Source organism: Drosophila nasuta, chromosome 3 (genome assembly GCF_023558535.2).
Source record: "Drosophila nasuta strain 15112-1781.00 chromosome 3, ASM2355853v1, whole genome shotgun sequence".
In the NCBI taxonomy this organism is placed as follows: Eukaryota; Metazoa; Arthropoda; class Insecta; order Diptera; family Drosophilidae; genus Drosophila; species Drosophila nasuta.
Window position 1 is genome coordinate 13,045,196 of NC_083457.1, and position 16,048 is coordinate 13,061,243.

Below are 16,048 nucleotides of genomic sequence, written 5' to 3' on the forward strand. Positions count from 1 at the left end.
GGACTTTTAAACTGATTGAGTCGCCGTATTCTTAACATCTTCTTCGTCAGAACGTATTGACATAAAGACCTACTACTTTATATTGTATTTTTTCAAGATGCAGATCAATAGATTTGTGTTTTCCAACTTTTTATTTTGAAAGCGGACGATTTGAGGATTTAAGTGCCATTTTGCCGAAATTAATAATATCGAGATATACTAATTTTTTATGAAAGAATATTTACCACTGGCAATCAGTCATATTGAAACGGTTGGGCAAAGTGTGGATGTGTGTAACTGTAACTGTAACTCTATCTTTAACTGTAACTGTCGATCTGAACCTGTCAGACCCCTTAAAAATATCGCTTTTTGATTTCTATTCTGGGCAAAGAATGATATGATGATGACGCAAAGCATATTAATAAACTACGTTAAGTCTTTTTTATATTATCCCTTCAATCAAATCAAGTAAATGTTGGACTTTGAACACACATTTTCCGAAATCAATAAATTATTTTAACCAAATTGAACATAATCTTTATATGATATAGTATCTATAATATATGTACAACAAATACATATTCCATATGTGTTAAATACAAAAATTTACATATACTTATTTATGACTTGGTCTTCGGTATATTGGGTACACATCGATATAACACTTACATTTTCTATCTTTTATAAAACAAATAAACTGTCAACTTTGAAATTTAATAGAAAAATGGATCACTTCACAAGATATTCAAATGAAGTTTTGGTTTATTTACATTCACATTAACATTACATTTTGAAATATACATATGTGTCGATTAACACTAATTATTTGACACTTCAGTTTTATGCTCGCTGTGGAACTGGTTCCAGCTGAACATTAACTAATCTCTGAAATTAATCAATGCAGCCAACTTCACTAAATAGATCCGTTAGTTTACATTTGCTCCCCAGTGAAAAAGAACTTAAGCGAAAAAGAAAAAAGAGGGTAAGTGTTTAATAAACTTGCATTGAATTCTCAAAGAGTTTGGCCAAATCTTCACGTGATTGTTCACGTGGTGCCATCTTCGTAATGCGTTCTTGGGGTAGCGTTCCCTCAACCAGTGCTGGAATATCGCCACTGCCAAAGCCCAGCTCCTGGAGGCCATTTTCAATGCCCGCACGCTGCATATAACCTCGCATTGTGTCCGCCAAAAGACGCCCGGCATCAGCGGCCTTAACGCCTGAGGTGTCAGCACCCAAAAGCTGGGCAGCTTCGAGGTGACGCTCTGGGCATGCAGCAGCTGTAAACTCAAATACAGCCGGAGCACTTATTACCACAGAGAGGCCATGTGGAATCAGAGCATGGCTGTCAGAGTAGCCCTTGGGCTTGTAGTTTCGCACATGCCCCGAGATGGGATACGAGAGACCGTGGCAAAGATGCACACCTGCATTGCCAAAGCCTACACCCGCCATGGTGGATGCCAGATGCATGCTAGAGCGGGCTGCCAGATTGTCGGGCTGATAAATGGCGTCGATGAAATTGCTGCGTATGGTGTCGAGGGCAAAACGTGCCCAGACATCGGAAATGGGATTTCTGCCCTGGTACGTTGGGCGTAGACTGGGGTTGGAGGGAGCTGGACCACGCTCGCGATAGTCGACAGCCGTGAAGCTCTCCAGCGCATGGCAGAAGACATCAAAACCCGCAAATGCCATGACACGTTCCGGCTGCGAGAGCGTATGCAGAGGATCCACGATAGCTGCGGAATGAAGACGTGTAGAGTTGTTGACAAATGGAATTTTGAGGGGGGCAGCTGCTTACCTAGCGTCGGCTTCAGATGCTTGCTGGAAATGCCTGTCTTGGCATGCAGACGCTGATAGTCAAATATGGCCACTCCAGTGGTCTCTGATCCAGTGCCAGATGTGGTGGGTACAGCGATAAGAGGCTTCAGTTTAACAGAAATCTACAAAACAAAAAAATTAACTCTTCTGCTGTTGATTTCACAACTCGACTTACCTCCTTCGCCTTACCAATGGGAGCGTTGACATAGTCTAGCAACTCTGCAGCTGGATCGCTGCTGAACAGATTCGCTACTTTCGCAGTGTCCATGGCGGAGCCGCCGCCAATGGCGACGAATGCATCGAACTGATTGCGACGCGCAAACTGGGCAGCATGCCAGAAACTTTGATCTGTTGGCTCCACACGCGTCTCGTCATACACCTGATAGTTGATTCCATGGCGGGCCAACGAATCGAGGGCAACACGCACCGATGGCAGCTTGGCCACATTCTTGTCCGTCACCAGGCAAACATTCTTTGCCCCCCAGTTGGACAGATCAGCACCCAGCTCTGCACTCACACCTGGTCCAAAGCGCACTGTCGATGCCGACATCTGCGGCATGCAAATTATATATTAGATTACAGTTTATCTCGTTAATTAACTGGACTTTGGACAGCGAGAAGACTTACCTCGAAGGCATACTCTTTCAATCCCGTTTGCTTTGCGGCCGCCGCTGTGGATCCATAATTATGCGAGTGGGCGGGACACTTACATCTATATTAATTATACAACAATTATACTCGATAAACTGGTTACTTGATAATAATTGCTACTTACGAGCCACCAACGATCGTGTTGATTAAGTTTAAAACATTCTTGCGCGACATCTTCGTTCAACAGCTGTGATTGCTTTGCAGTGATAACAGCGCTAGTTGTGGGGCTGCCCACTTTCGATAGGCATCGCTTTAAAACTGTACTTATCGATTAATGCTGTATAACCGTTTTGTTATCGCTTCTTTCAGTTACAAATTCAAAATGTGTGATTACGTACGTGAATACTCTTTCTGCTTTGATGACACATTCAACGATGATGACATCAGCAGCTCCCAGTGGGATTGTGGATTTGAGAATATGTGGGAGCAGATTGGCGAGGAGCTGAGACAGGAGCGAGAAAACAACATGTTCATGCAATGCTTTCAGGAGAAACTAATATTGCACAACAATTATTGCATGGACTCTCAATAATTATAATAAAATTTGTTATTGTATATATTTTCCATTTCGTTAACTGCATTTTTGAAAAATGTTTCGTTAATGATAATCATGTTTTTAGAGAACGCTCGGTTATTATTAGTTATTTAATAGATATACTCGCAATTGGACAGTATATTTGTATTTACAAATTACGCGTATTTCTTAAATGTTCCCGTTAGTCAACTATTGTATTTGTATTCATTGTATGCATTAACATATTTGACCAACCAATTTTCGGCGTACTTCCGAAAATATTCGATGGAATTTGTACATCGCAACACTGTCATTTGCATAGTATCACGTTTATATTATTCTATATTTATTATTTATGTAATTTCGATGTATTATTGTAACTATAAGCTATCACTGCATTTAAATCACAAAACGTTGTAAAAACATTCAAATACAATGCGATATCGAAATACCTCAAATGTAAATGCCGTAAATTGTGTCAGTTTTAAGTGTCAAGCTGTCAAGAATCTAGAGAAATGTCTCTGCCAGAAATCTCACGGTGAGTGCGCGGCACAATGTGAATAATTCGGCAAACAATTGTTCAATGTTGTTGCAGTCAATTACCTAAATGAATGTCCGCCCATTTTTATCACGAAATTTACAACTCAATTTTGCAAATCTTGTTACTCGATCTTCGAACATAAACTAAATGATGTTGATAGGTTTTCTCATCGCCATTGACATAAACTTCTGCGCTGTGGACCATAAAAACGACGCTGAAGCTGGCAGCAGTCATCAGTTAACGACTAAGTGACTCCAGCAAAGCTTCGACCAGCTATCGACTTTAATATGAAGTGGTTTAATTTGTTCCTGCTGCTCAGTGTTTTGGCCCTTGTGGGTGGCATTGGCTCCATGGCGGCCGCCGAGCCGCTTCCTCAGCCGGGACCAGAGCCAAAGGGTCGTCCGAACACCACTCGTCGTCCCAGGACGGATAATATCGAAGATCGACGCTAGCAAACCCAGCAGGATGCTCCTGTCCACTGCACCCAACAGGAGCAGACTCGCGATGCACGCACAAATGTTATCAAGGTGAAGGTGAAGTGCTTTGGATTGGAGAAAATGCAATTTGTTGAAGTTTTACTTGTGTAATATTTGAAATAAACGCACTTGAACATTATTCACAGTGTTTTGAGAAATAAATGAAGTCCAGACTCGTTAGTTTTGATCATTGTTTTATTCGATAGTTTTACCTGTTCGTAATGCTAGAGTTAAATTGGTCTGCTTAAAAATAAACATCTCATATTATTGATACAATATATGCTTTAGGAATTGCAATGGTAGGAAGGACAATAATGCAGGATATCATTTATCGGCTGGAGCTAGAGGGAGAGAACTATTTTGACTCTTGCGGTATTTGGTTTGGTTGTTGCGATTCAAGTTCGTTAATCTCAAATTGATTGGAGTACATTTGCATTATTATTTCATTAATTATATATATATATATAAATATTTACTTAGCTATTTCCATATAAATTATACTTATGTTTGTTTATAGCCACATTAACAGTTTTGCACATTTCTGCACTTTATTACATTTGAATATTCGTCAGGGTTTATTTGTTTAGCTACGTTTGTTATTGGAAGTTGAAATTGGGATTTTGGTGGTTGGAAAAGGTTTGGTTTTGGGCTTGGGGAAATGGGGTTTAGCTTACAAAATAATTTCAATTTATCTAAATTGCAGTTACAAAAGCAGTTTATTATTATTTCAAATCCCAATTCAATGCAATCTGCGGAAATTAAAATTTATTGCGCACGCACACAACAATTTGTTTTTCGGTCGTGTGCATTTTGCCGTTTGCAATATCATCGAGTATAATTATATGTATAATTAAATCAATTGAAAACTAAATTTACAATTAAATACGTTCTTATTAGCCTAATAAAGTTGTTTTCATTTGCATTTTGCAGTTGCAGCTCTGCAGGCGGAATGCCGCCTCATGCCGAATTAATTTAATTAATGAATTGCCTTTTCTCCTATTTAATTGCATGCATTCGAGTCGAACTTAGAGCTAAGTACATACATACATAAATATCCATGAATATTATTATTAATTATGTTTACGTTTTCACTGTTTGTGTTGTAGTTTCAATCTGATTTCATCAAATATGCTTAGTTGTTTCTCTTTGTGTTGTGTTTTTTTGTTTGTATTTGTATCTTGACATATGTATCCGTTGAATGCACAAGTGTTTCTCGCATCACTTTGATAAGGTGGGTCTTGTGTTGAATGTAATTGAATCCAGTTTAAATATACATATTTCTATCTTTTTAATATATATATCATATACTCCTAACTTATCACTTTTATTCTCTTTGGAATTCAAGCTCACACGAAGGGAATGAAGATACTACGACAATTCTGACATTGCTCACCTATCTAGACTTACAACAAACGCTCTACAATCAGCTCATGCTGGCGAATCGGATGAAGCCGATATGCCACCTAGACTACATGCTCCCATGCTGCCGCTGCTTGCCACACCGATGTCGCTGATGCTCTTTACGCGTCGACTGTTCTGCTCGTAGAGCAGATGACCATCTGGCCCATTGGGATCCAGGATGCTGCCTACGGGAGGAGCACTCACACGATGTCCGGCCGGTGGTGGGCCATAGTTGACGCCTCCTGAGATGGGTGGGGGTGGTGGTGCGGTTGTGGGTGGTGGAAGGAAGTGGTGAGGCGGATGATGAAGCGATTGCATCTGGTGAGGACCTATGGTAGCGTATATTCCTCCGCCGCCCTCGCTGCTGCTGTACGATGGCGTTGGGGAGGTGGAGTTTCCGAAGGAGCTGCGATCACCGGCCCGGTTGGGTTTTGTGTTGAACCGAAAGGCTTTTGAAAGAGAACTCTGCGAAGGATGGAAACATAATTAGAATTTGATATTTCAAATCTAATTTATGATCATTACCTGAGATCCTTTCCATGCCGAAATCTGTATAGCACAAGAACAGAAGATGGGAAGACAAGATTGAGAAAATTATAAATTAGTTTTTGTATTCAACTCTCATATATGTTTATCACCCGCTCAATCGAATTAGTGTCAATTGTCCAGAACTCTTTTATCTCTGAATTTGTCGTGAAACTTCTGGTCTCGTTGGTCGTTTAAAATGTTACTTGAACCCGCGAAATTAAATAAAAGATCTTCATTTGAACAGTTTACATGTAGTTTAATTATTTCTCCATAGTTGGTGCATTTTACAAAATGCTCTTTATTTATTACTGTTTTACTTACGTGTAAGTATTATAATTTCGATTATATTTGTATGTGTAAATTTTCGTATAGTATTTATCTGCTTAAACCATAGTGTTTTAGCGTGCTTAAATTATAGATTTCACGTTTTGCCACACTTAATAAACATTACATCATATGTTCCTATTTCATGTTCTTCTGATATTTCTTTAATTTCACTTAAATACACGCTATAGCGTTAAAAGACCCTAAATAATTGGACTAGCTAATTGAGTACAATTCATTGTAAACTAAAAATGCATCTTTATGTTGGCAGAAAGAGCATTGCAAAATGATATTAACTTAATTCCTAATTACACCATTACCAATTTATTTATGTTTGAGTTCCCCATTTGCTATTTATGTATCTTTAACTGGAGTATCTTGTAGAATACATCGTTTTGTATGTATCTATGAATGTTTAATGCGTGGTATGGTTTATTTTGCAAAGTGAAGAAGAAGTCTTGGGTCCACAGAAAGTATATATCTTCGATAAACATGCCAAAGTATAAGGAGTATGCAAAATAGTATTTGGAAAAGATAAAAGATACTTAGCTATTTAAGTTATATGTTATTGTATATATATTTTTATATGTACTTATCCTTAGACTTGTATAAGATCATGGTATTGTTTCGTATTCTGAAGATACTTATTGGAATATTAATGCTAGGTAAATACGCTATAAGTGTTGAAACATCGTTGTACTGTGTGCTCAAAGTACTTGTTTTGAGATGTTTTCTTTTTTTATCCATGTCATGTTGTGAGAAACTTAAAAGTGAGCAAAACTAATATCAATACGCATACGAATACGAATAGTATGATCCTTGACATTCTACACAAGTATTGAAAGCGATAAGTATTACGAGTAATCATAATCATATATAGAGGCATAGACACAGAGAGACAACAAAAGCTTCACGTCAAATCAGGCTAAGATAAGTACAGAGGCAGAAACGAGTACGAGATTAGTTTCGAAAATATTTGAGCATTTTTTTTATGTTGTTTTTTTTTTTTTTGACGCGTAGGCAACCAATTGAGTTTTGAGTTTGAGATGAGAGATTAGAGTTTCACTTGTGAGATGTGTGCGAGACAAGTAGAGTACGATAGTATAGCTAGATAGCTAGATATACATAGATATATATAGTATGATATAGTTGAGACTTACCCGTAGGCTGCCACTCGAGCGTCGATCTGTTGTGGCATAGTGCTGCAGTCCGCCGGGTCCCGTAAGTGGCACTATGCCGCAACCGGAACGTATGCCTTGACCCAAAGTTGCTCTACACAACAAACATTGCAATACAACCGGATTGTTTTCGTTTTGGGTGTCAAGGTGTGAGTGAGCGAGTCGATGTGTGTGTGTGTGTGTGGGAGTAAGGTGTGTGTATTCATGTATGTGCATTGTTCACAATTTTGTTGTTGCATTTTGGCACAAATGAGTAACGAGTACACACACACATAACGGGGCAGGCAGGCAGACAAAGAGAGAGAGAGAGAGAGACAGAGACAGTGACAGAGAGGCAGGCGGGCAGGCAAGCGCACACACACGCGCACGCACACAGTCACACGCACAGTGTCGTTGTTGATATTGTAGTTGTAGTTGTAGTAGTGGTTGTTGTTGTTGTGTTGTATTATGCATTATTGTAAACAATCAAGACAAGGATAGCAACAACAAGCCGTTGAGTTTGAGTTTACAATACAAAATGGAAAGAAAGATGTGAAAATATGGAAAGTAGAAAAGAAACGGGACAAAGACAAAAAACGGTTAATAATATTAAGGAAATTAGTGTGTATCGATTGTATCTTTTTTTTTTTTTTTTTGCTTTTGTTTTATTGCATTTGCATAATTGACTACTTGTAGCGTAAACAACAAAATTAATTAATTATAACTATTATAATAAAATTCTTAAATATAGTACCAATATGTCTATTTATATATGTAAAGTGGATAGATGAAATGCGGCCCCAACAAATAGTAGGAGATAAATGCATGTATGCATGTATGTGTGGGTGTGTGTGTAGTCAGACTACATAATTATATAGTAGACATAGACATAGACATAGACATAAAGGTTACGTGTTATACTTAGGCAAAAAGTGTGTGTACTACTTTTTTGTTATACTCAAAATCACTCGAATGTTACTTACAATTGACATTGCTTTGCATTCTGAACAAATGACTTAATCAAGAGACGAGGCAAATTGCTCTGGGGGAATGTGTGGGAGAGAGGGAAGAGTTCACTTCACTTCTTTGTTGCATGGAGGTGGGGCGGGAGACAACGAAAATGAGAACAAAAGAGGAAAGCAAACGCAAGCTAATACAACGGCGGCATTTTTGAAGCGCTCAAAAGTATGCAACATCTAGAACAAAACAAGCTAATTTATGGCTGGCTCTAAATGTGTGCGTGTGAGTGTGTATTTTACAATGTACATGTGTATGTGAGTAGATATGTATGTAATGTAGGTTCATGTTGTATGTGGTTTATCTTATGGATTACTTTACAGTTGCTAAACTGCTCTCGAGTGTGCAAATAAATCCAATTCGCATTTGCTTCTACCATATGTACTAAATATATGTATGCATGTAATGTCTGTGTATGCATGTGCCAGTAATGTTTCTCTATGTATCTGTATCTGTATCTGTATCTGTATCACAGTGGACGGCTGCCCACATTAGTTACAAAGCCAAGCGTTTTGCAATTTGCACAATTATTTCAAGTGGCTTCAAGAATGTTTTCGCTACACATTAAATACTATGTATGTGTGTGTATGTGTCTAATAAGTATCTAAAGAATGCAATGCGAATTTCTCGGTACCTGCAAATTTGCATAAGTATAATTAAATACATGTATTTCACATCTATATCTTTTATACGTTTGCTCCACATTCTATGAATTTCTCTACCCGAAAAAGTTGCTGGCCCACTATACCTAAAATATTAAATGAATTTGTATCTGTATCTGTTGCTATTGTTGTATCTCGTATCCGTTTCTGTATCTCGAGTCTACTAAATATTAAATTTGGTAATTGATATACTTAAGCTATGAATGCAATTAATATTGTTTTGCTATTGTGTCGCTTTTATTTGTTTGTTTTTTTCTTTGGCGGCTTTTACTTTTGGTGTTTTGGCTTAAATGCAAAAAGTTTCGGTTGTTTTCGTTTTATATATTTGGTGTAAATCGACATCAACAGCTGATTTGCTCTAAGATCTTTTCTGTATCTAATGTATGGACATATCGATAACGCAAAGCTCTTTTAGAATCCCGATATGTGCTAAGTATTTATTTAATTTTTATGTACTAAGTTCTCTTTATTTCACTCTTTAAATGGATTTTTTGGGGAAAGGTTTGGATTTCGGTTTGATTGCGAAGAGAATGTGATTCATTTTGATTCGATTCATTACGATTTGATCCTTCAGTTTGTTATGTATATATCGAATTCATTTATTACTATGCTACACGAGTATTACGTTTACGATTACGTTTATAATTACGTTTAGGTTTACGAGTAATTATGATTTGATTTGATTAGCGCTGTGCTCCAATTATTGTTCTCTTTCTAGAATTATCAATCAGCTTAGCTAGACACAATTTTTGTATATTGAATCCCATCGAGTTTTCTCATTACAAATACATATTTTCTTGCCACACGTATTACGTTTATCGTTTCATGTGATTTTATGATATAATTTCTAGATGATTTTTTCTGTTTTTTTTTGTGTCGTTAAATTATTTTCATGTGAGATTTAATGGCCCTGTAATTTGGCCAATTGCCGGGAGTTTTCCATTTGAAATTCTTCCATTTGACAGTAAATAATGTATCTGCATTTTTTTAGAAAATATATATTTTTTTGATATCGAGTTGTTGGAAGAGAAGAGAGAAATTTGGGGGGAGAGAAAGAGAGAGAGAGAGAGAGAGAGAGAGAAAAATGAGGCAGAAGCCAATTAGTGCGGCATTTGACGGCATTTTAGACATGCTCTAAAACACGCACACAAAAATCACGGCACACATTTAAAATATGTAAGTTATTGAGTCGTTATAGACTCAACGATACTGATACGTATGTGAATACTGAATGCTAAATGCTAGATGATGATACGATTATATAGTAAATATATTTATTTGATTTATTCGCTAGTTCACAAAGTAGTACAAATTGTATGGACGAGAGAAGAGACAGATAGATGATAAACAACATATACGACAAACGATTTACGATTTACGATGATGATGGACTGAATGAGTTGTGAGTATATGTGAGTACTCGTTTCAGCAGCCAGTCCATATAGTATGCGTTTTTGACTATTCGATGAAATGCAATTAAGTAGCATTTGGTTAGAATTTATGCAAATCAGAAGTTGAAATCAAGAAAAGCATTTTACACAAATGTTTGCATGTTTCGAATGATGTGAATAATGAATGAATGTAAGCAATAGACGACAAACATTGTGTGTGAGTGTGTTTCTGTATTTATTTCCTATTGCAAATCGATTGCAGAATGAATAATAATCGTGTTTTGAGCAGTCAACGAACCGCAAACGATTTTAGCCATGATTCACTGACTAGTATTATAAATATGATTAATGCTTTGCATATTATTCCCCACTTTTACTCGCATTCAAGGAGATTCATCTTTTCCTTACAAGTTAATTTAAAATAATTTCTTTAATTCATGAGTTGGAAAACTTGATCGAATCAGGATGAATTTAGTGTGCTTGGCTTGTCGCCATAATTTAAACAGGATCAACAATAACTCGATTTCGCAGAAGTTGTCATGGAAATGCGAAAGCAATTCACTTATTTCCTCTCTATTCACGAATGCGAATATGAATATGAATGCAGAGTGACTGGTGAGTGAGTGATGATGATGATGTTGATTATGGGAAGCGTGCAGGAATGATAAAAACTGACCCAACTGAATCACAAAAGCATTAAAGCATAATGGCAAAAACAAATAAAATCGAATCAAATTACGTATACGACTAACAATGCGTGGATGAGTGAGCGAGTGAGTGAGTGAGAGTGAATGAGCAAGTGAGTGAGTGAGTGAGAGTATGCAAAATACAACAAACCAATCAAATGTGTACGAAACAAAGGAAATTCTAATCAAAAGGTTGTATTACGCTACACATACTTAGACGATATCAATACGAGGGATAATTCATAATAGCTGTTGTTGTAGTAGTTGTATTATACCAGGGCTGCACACGCACACACACATATGATGTGCTCGTGATTGCCAGGATGATAGGATGCAGGGGATTGTGAGAGGGGGGCGTGGTTTGAGCACTCACCTTGCGGGCAGGATGAGGGCATCGAATTCCGTGTTCAGATGTCGACGTATTATGTTCTTCGATGGCGGAATACCCAAAGCCGTGGCCATGGTATCGCCCGAGAAGGATGGCTCCAACACCACCAGGCCACCATGAACGCCGCTGTCTGTAAGCGATTTAGAGATGGATGGTTGCGTTTCATGAAATTGTACACCCAAGATACGATGTTATGCCGTATATTATCGAGACGAGGTCAATTGCAAACTCACCCTTGAGATTGTCCGCATACTCGCCGAGGTCAATGGAGCGCACCCAGCGTATGAAGCGTTGATTAGTCCAAACAATGGGATCCGTGTCAACCGTTTCCGACTGCACACGTCGCATGGCCAGCGTCTGACGGTCGTACTTGACGATGCGCAGCACATGGATGCCTGAAAAAAAGCAGCACGAAATTAGTATTACTAACAAGTAGGAATCTTCGACTGTAGCGAATGTGCTCAACTGTGGCGCTACACGTTTTTAAACAGTACAGTATTCTTAGAATATACCAACTTAATGTACCAAAAAACAAATTACATTTGGTATATCGATATACTACCTTAACCAAATTATACTAAATGTTATCATATTAGTACTACTTAATCCGAAAATATACCAAAGAGTACAAAATATACCAAATTCCAAACCAATGAAATAAAGACCCGACAGCTGAAGCCGTTTTTTAATTTCTTCTGATATAATAACGATCATCACATTCTTCGAATATGCCAAATTAATATACCGAAAAATATATTTTGTATATCAATATACTAATATATATAAAATATACCAAAGTATACTAGAGGCTATATATAATATGTTATATCGATATACTACTCAATCCAAAACATACCAAGGAGTTGAAAATAATTCAAAATTTCATCCAAAGTAATAAAGACTCGTTAACTGCAGCCGTTTTTTTATACCCGCTACCCATAGGGTAGAAGGGTATTATAACTTTGTGCCGACAGGAAATGTATGTAACAGGTAACAGGAGGCATCTCCGACCCTATAAAGTATATATATTCTTGATCAGCGACAACAGCCGAGACGATCTAGCCATGTCCGTCTGTCCGTCTGTGTATCTGTGTGTCTGTCCGTCTGTGTGTCTGTCCGTCCGTCCGTATGAACGCCTAGATCTCAGAGACTACGAGAGATAGAGCTATAATTTTTTTTCGACAGCATTTGTTATGTTTGCACACAGATCAAGTTTGTTTCAAATTTTTGCCACGCCCACTTCCGCCCCCGCAAATCAAAAAAATCGAATCACAAGCGTAATTTTAAAGCTAGAGTTGCGAATTTTGGTATATATAATAATAACTATAGTAGTTATGATTCCTGAAAATTTGGTTACGACTTTTGTATGGGCAAAACCGCCTACTTACAAGGGGTCTTAGTTACTTTGGCTGACAATCTGGTATATTGAGCCGTCTATGGTATATTTTGAATGCGGTACTTTATCGATATACCACATATACCATTCGGTATATTTTTAGTATTTTTGCAGTATATTTGGTATATTTTGAGAATAACACCGCAAAATATATTGCTTTTATTCAAAATGGGTAGCGGGTATCTCACAGTCGAGTACACTCGACTGTAGCTTTCTTACTTGTTCAAACTAATTCCATGATTTTCATTTGGTGTGATTATAACGATTATGATTTTTATTGTACTATATGTACCAAAAATCGCAGCCCGCTCTTTGAAATTACTATTAGTTTTTAGGATCTTCATGCAATAATAACAAGAGCGTCAACAAATTTGTAACTCTATTTCTTATAATCTCTGGATCTAGGTGTTCATACGGACAGACAGAGACGAACAGACAGACATATCGTTTCGCTTGTAGATGCCTTACACAAACGAATTGTAAATACATTTCCTTTTGTCCTTCTACCCTATATCCATCTATATCTATTTATTTTAATTAATAACATATATCCAATTACCATGCACTATGCTGGCCTGATGGAACTTGCGCGTCACGCCGAGGAACTTCTCCAGTTCCTTCTTCGAGAGCGTGTCCAGCATGCGTGCATCAACCAGCGATTGCAGAAAAGGTTCCGCATACTGCGGCAACCCGATGTCCGGCAGCCACTCGGATGCAACCCAAGTGTGTCCCAGCTGGGTGATGAGTGGATAGCGAACGAGTTCGGGACGTCGCTGCTCTTCGATGGCCAGTCGCAGCTTCTTGCGATGCATGGGATGCACTAGCCCCAGGCCCGCCTCCAGCTCCACATCGTTCAGCTCGAGCAGCACCTTGCCGCTCTTCACGTTCTCCGCACAGCGTGCACTGTACTGTGGCATGCCCAGGGCCACCTCCAGCCAGGCGAGCACTTGAGTCGCCCGCCAGCGTTCAATGGGCAGCTGCGATGCCTCACGCAGCAGTCGCAGCTTCTCAGCGTAGCCTTCCTCAGACAGCGGATTCCACGAGTAGTCGCTGTACTCGGTGACGCCATCGGCGGACATCGCCTTGCTCTTGTTGCGCGACCGTGCAAAGACACGGGAGATGCTGCCCCAGGTGCCACCGCGTCCATTGCGAGCGCCCAGCGGTCCACTCTTGTTGCCGAACTTGCGTGTGATGGCACCGGCGCCGCCTGGTCCCTCTGCATCTGGCGAGAGCTGCTCCACAGATCTATATTACAGAAGATGAAAGGGTAATTAGTGTGGATTATAATATTAAATATTAAACATATATGATATATAAGTACATAGTATGTATAGTACATATATTGAATAGTAAAGAGGGAGCTTTTTGGGATCAACTTTTAATAAAATAAGCCACGAAAGATGTGATGCATATGCGAATATATAAAATTTTTCATAGATGCACCAAAATAGATCAGCCACTTTTACCTCAAATAAATATTATTATATATACGATATTAGATATATAATACGTGATATAGATATATATTACTTAAACAATATAATTTCTATACTTGAATTTATGTATTGAGAAACTCTTAAGCAAACAAATTAGTAGTTTTCAAATCACTTTTTCATTTATGATTGAGCAATGATCTTAGATGCCAAAATTAAATAACTAATTTGTAGCATATAAACTATTAAACAAACTTCATAGAGCCCTTTTCATTGTATTTAATTTCCCAACTTTTGTTGTTAATATGACTTCCCAATAAAAAAAGAATAAAAGACGTGAAATTGAAAACAGTTTTTAACACCAAAAAATACTAAACTTATATTTTCCAGCTATGTCCTTTATATACATATATAAACATATATAAAGTAAACTTAAACCTCTAATCAATTTGCTCACCTGGAGTATGCGCCAGAGTTGAGTGGCGACAATGTGGGACTGCGTTCCTTGGGCGTGCCAACTGTGTGTGGGAGAAGTGAAGAACGTCATCATTAACCGATTAAACTAAGTGTAATCCTGTTTACTCACATTGGTACATGTTTTGGCTGGAGACTAGAGAGATGCTGTCGGGATCGACGGTGATGCAGGGTCCATTGTCGCAGGTGCCGTCGCTAAAGTTGAGCTCACCGCCAGTGCTCTCGCGATCGCTGCTGTTGCGCAGTCCCGAGTCATTGGAGCAGGAGTTGCGATCGCCGACTGTGGCACCTGAACCCCCGCTCAAGCTCCCGCTGAATGCGGACAACGAATTCGAATTGCCACGCCCACTGTCGTCAGCGGTACGTAGTCCGCTCATGGCACCCGTCAGTCCTGATCCGCCAGCCAGCTGGCTGAGCATGCCAGAGGCAGCCGAGGGCGGCGTCAGCGGCGCAAAGGAGTGCAAACTCTCCTGATCGGAGAGGCAACCGCTGAGCTGACGTCGCGCCTCCTGCAACTGCTCTTGCAGTCGCTGCAGCTGCAGATCCCGCGAGGACAGCTGCTGAGCCAGCGCCAAGGATCGTTCGGCCTCATCGCGTGCCTGCTTCAGTAGCTGAAAGCGTTCGCGATCTCGATCACCGGACAGCTTGGCATTTGTTGACTCTGTTTCGCGAACGCGTTCCTGATAATTGCGTATGAAGTCACGGAGCTCTTGTTCCTTCTCCTGCAGCGAGGCGCACAACTGTTTCACCTGACCAAGAAGATCAGATTTGTCTGTGCGCAGCTTCTTGCGTTCGAGTCGCATGGTCAGCAACTGATTCTTCACGCTACGCAGCTCGGTTTCAAGGCGTTCGATACGCTCCTGCGATGCGGCTGCTGTTGGCTGCACTTCATCGACATCAGCGCTGGGTTCAATGCCACCCACGGCACCGTCTGTTGAGTGCTCGAGGAGACGCCTCAAGCGCAGCAGTTCGGCATTGAGGCGTTCGTTCTCATCGCGCAGCTTGATGGCCGACTCTGCAATAGATCAGGGATTAGTGTATGTGTGTTAAGGATGAGACCGTGTGAGTGCCGCGCTAGGCTCAAGCTCAAGCTGTGGAGAAGCTGTGGTGTGGACGCAGTGGTTGTCGCAAATGTCGAGTGGAGAAGACTACGCGAAGACTATTCCCAATAAGCAGCTAGCAACCCTTAGAAATCCCATTTGAAGCCCCATCTCC

The 16,048-nt window shown here is 39.4% G+C and overlaps 4 protein-coding genes across 10 annotated transcripts in view; 2 read left to right on the forward strand and 2 right to left on the reverse strand.

The window, feature by feature from the left end:
* Positions 1-103: 103 nt before the first annotated feature.
* Positions 104-2,678, reverse strand: LOC132791573 (probable hydroxyacid-oxoacid transhydrogenase, mitochondrial). The gene is made up of 5 exons (XM_060800556.1): positions 2,570-2,678; positions 2,422-2,506; positions 1,970-2,344; positions 1,775-1,916; positions 104-1,712 (listed from the first exon to the last, which is right to left on the reverse strand). The coding sequence occupies exons 1-5, from the start codon at positions 2,617-2,619 to the stop codon at positions 970-972; spliced, it is 1,395 nt and encodes a 464-aa protein (XP_060656539.1). The 5' UTR covers positions 2,620-2,678; the 3' UTR covers positions 104-969.
* LOC132791578 (uncharacterized) lies at positions 781-3,417 on the forward strand. The gene is made up of 2 exons (XM_060800561.1): positions 781-961; positions 2,755-3,417. The coding sequence occupies exon 2, from the start codon at positions 2,768-2,770 to the stop codon at positions 2,975-2,977; it is 210 nt and encodes a 69-aa protein (XP_060656544.1). The 5' UTR covers positions 781-961; positions 2,755-2,767; the 3' UTR covers positions 2,978-3,417.
* The window catches only part of LOC132791564 (kazrin), a 57,481-nt gene continuing 44,505 nt past the window's right edge, over positions 3,073-16,048 (reverse strand). For 4 of the 7 annotated variants that reach the window (XM_060800530.1, XM_060800528.1, XM_060800532.1 and 1 more), the window contains 8 exons: positions 14,946-15,848; positions 14,817-14,877; positions 13,486-14,171; positions 11,764-11,925; positions 11,516-11,660; positions 7,390-7,501; positions 5,903-5,926; positions 3,073-5,842 (listed from right to left, as the gene is read on the reverse strand). In XM_060800530.1, coding sequence (XP_060656513.1) covers positions 5,405-5,842; positions 5,903-5,926; positions 7,390-7,501; positions 11,516-11,660; positions 11,764-11,925; positions 13,486-14,171; positions 14,817-14,877; positions 14,946-15,848 — 2,531 coding nt within the window. In that variant the 3' untranslated portion in view covers positions 3,073-5,404. Of the gene's footprint in view, positions 5,843-5,902; positions 5,927-5,946; positions 6,711-7,389; positions 7,502-8,669; positions 10,043-11,515; positions 11,661-11,763; positions 11,926-13,485; positions 14,172-14,816; positions 14,878-14,945; positions 15,849-16,048 lie in introns of those variants that run through there. The other 3 variants (XM_060800534.1, XM_060800533.1, XM_060800535.1) reach the window with 3 other exon arrangements.
* Positions 3,693-4,136, forward strand: LOC132791580 (uncharacterized). Its single transcript, XM_060800562.1, has one exon. It carries the CDS (start codon positions 3,788-3,790, stop codon positions 3,950-3,952), a length of 165 nt encoding a protein of 54 aa, XP_060656545.1. The 5' UTR covers positions 3,693-3,787; the 3' UTR covers positions 3,953-4,136.

Bases quoted from the DNA above. Each gene is read 5' to 3' on its own strand.
- LOC132791573 (XM_060800556.1), bottom strand. From the start codon at position 2,619: ATGTCGCGCAAGAATGTTTTAAACTTAATCAACACGATCGTTGGTGGC. The intron at 2,507-2,569 runs GTAAGTAGCAAT...TAATTAATATAG, and splicing joins AACACGATCGTTGGTGGCTC to ATGTAAGTGTCCCGCCCACT. The intron at 2,345-2,421 runs GTAAGTCTTCTC...TGCATGCCGCAG, and splicing joins TGAAAGAGTATGCCTTCGAG to ATGTCGGCATCGACAGTGCG.
- LOC132791578 (XM_060800561.1), top strand. From the start codon at position 2,768: ATGTGTGATTACGTACGTGAATACTCTTTCTGCTTTGATGACACATTC.
- LOC132791580 (XM_060800562.1), top strand. From the start codon at position 3,788: ATGAAGTGGTTTAATTTGTTCCTGCTGCTCAGTGTTTTGGCCCTTGTG.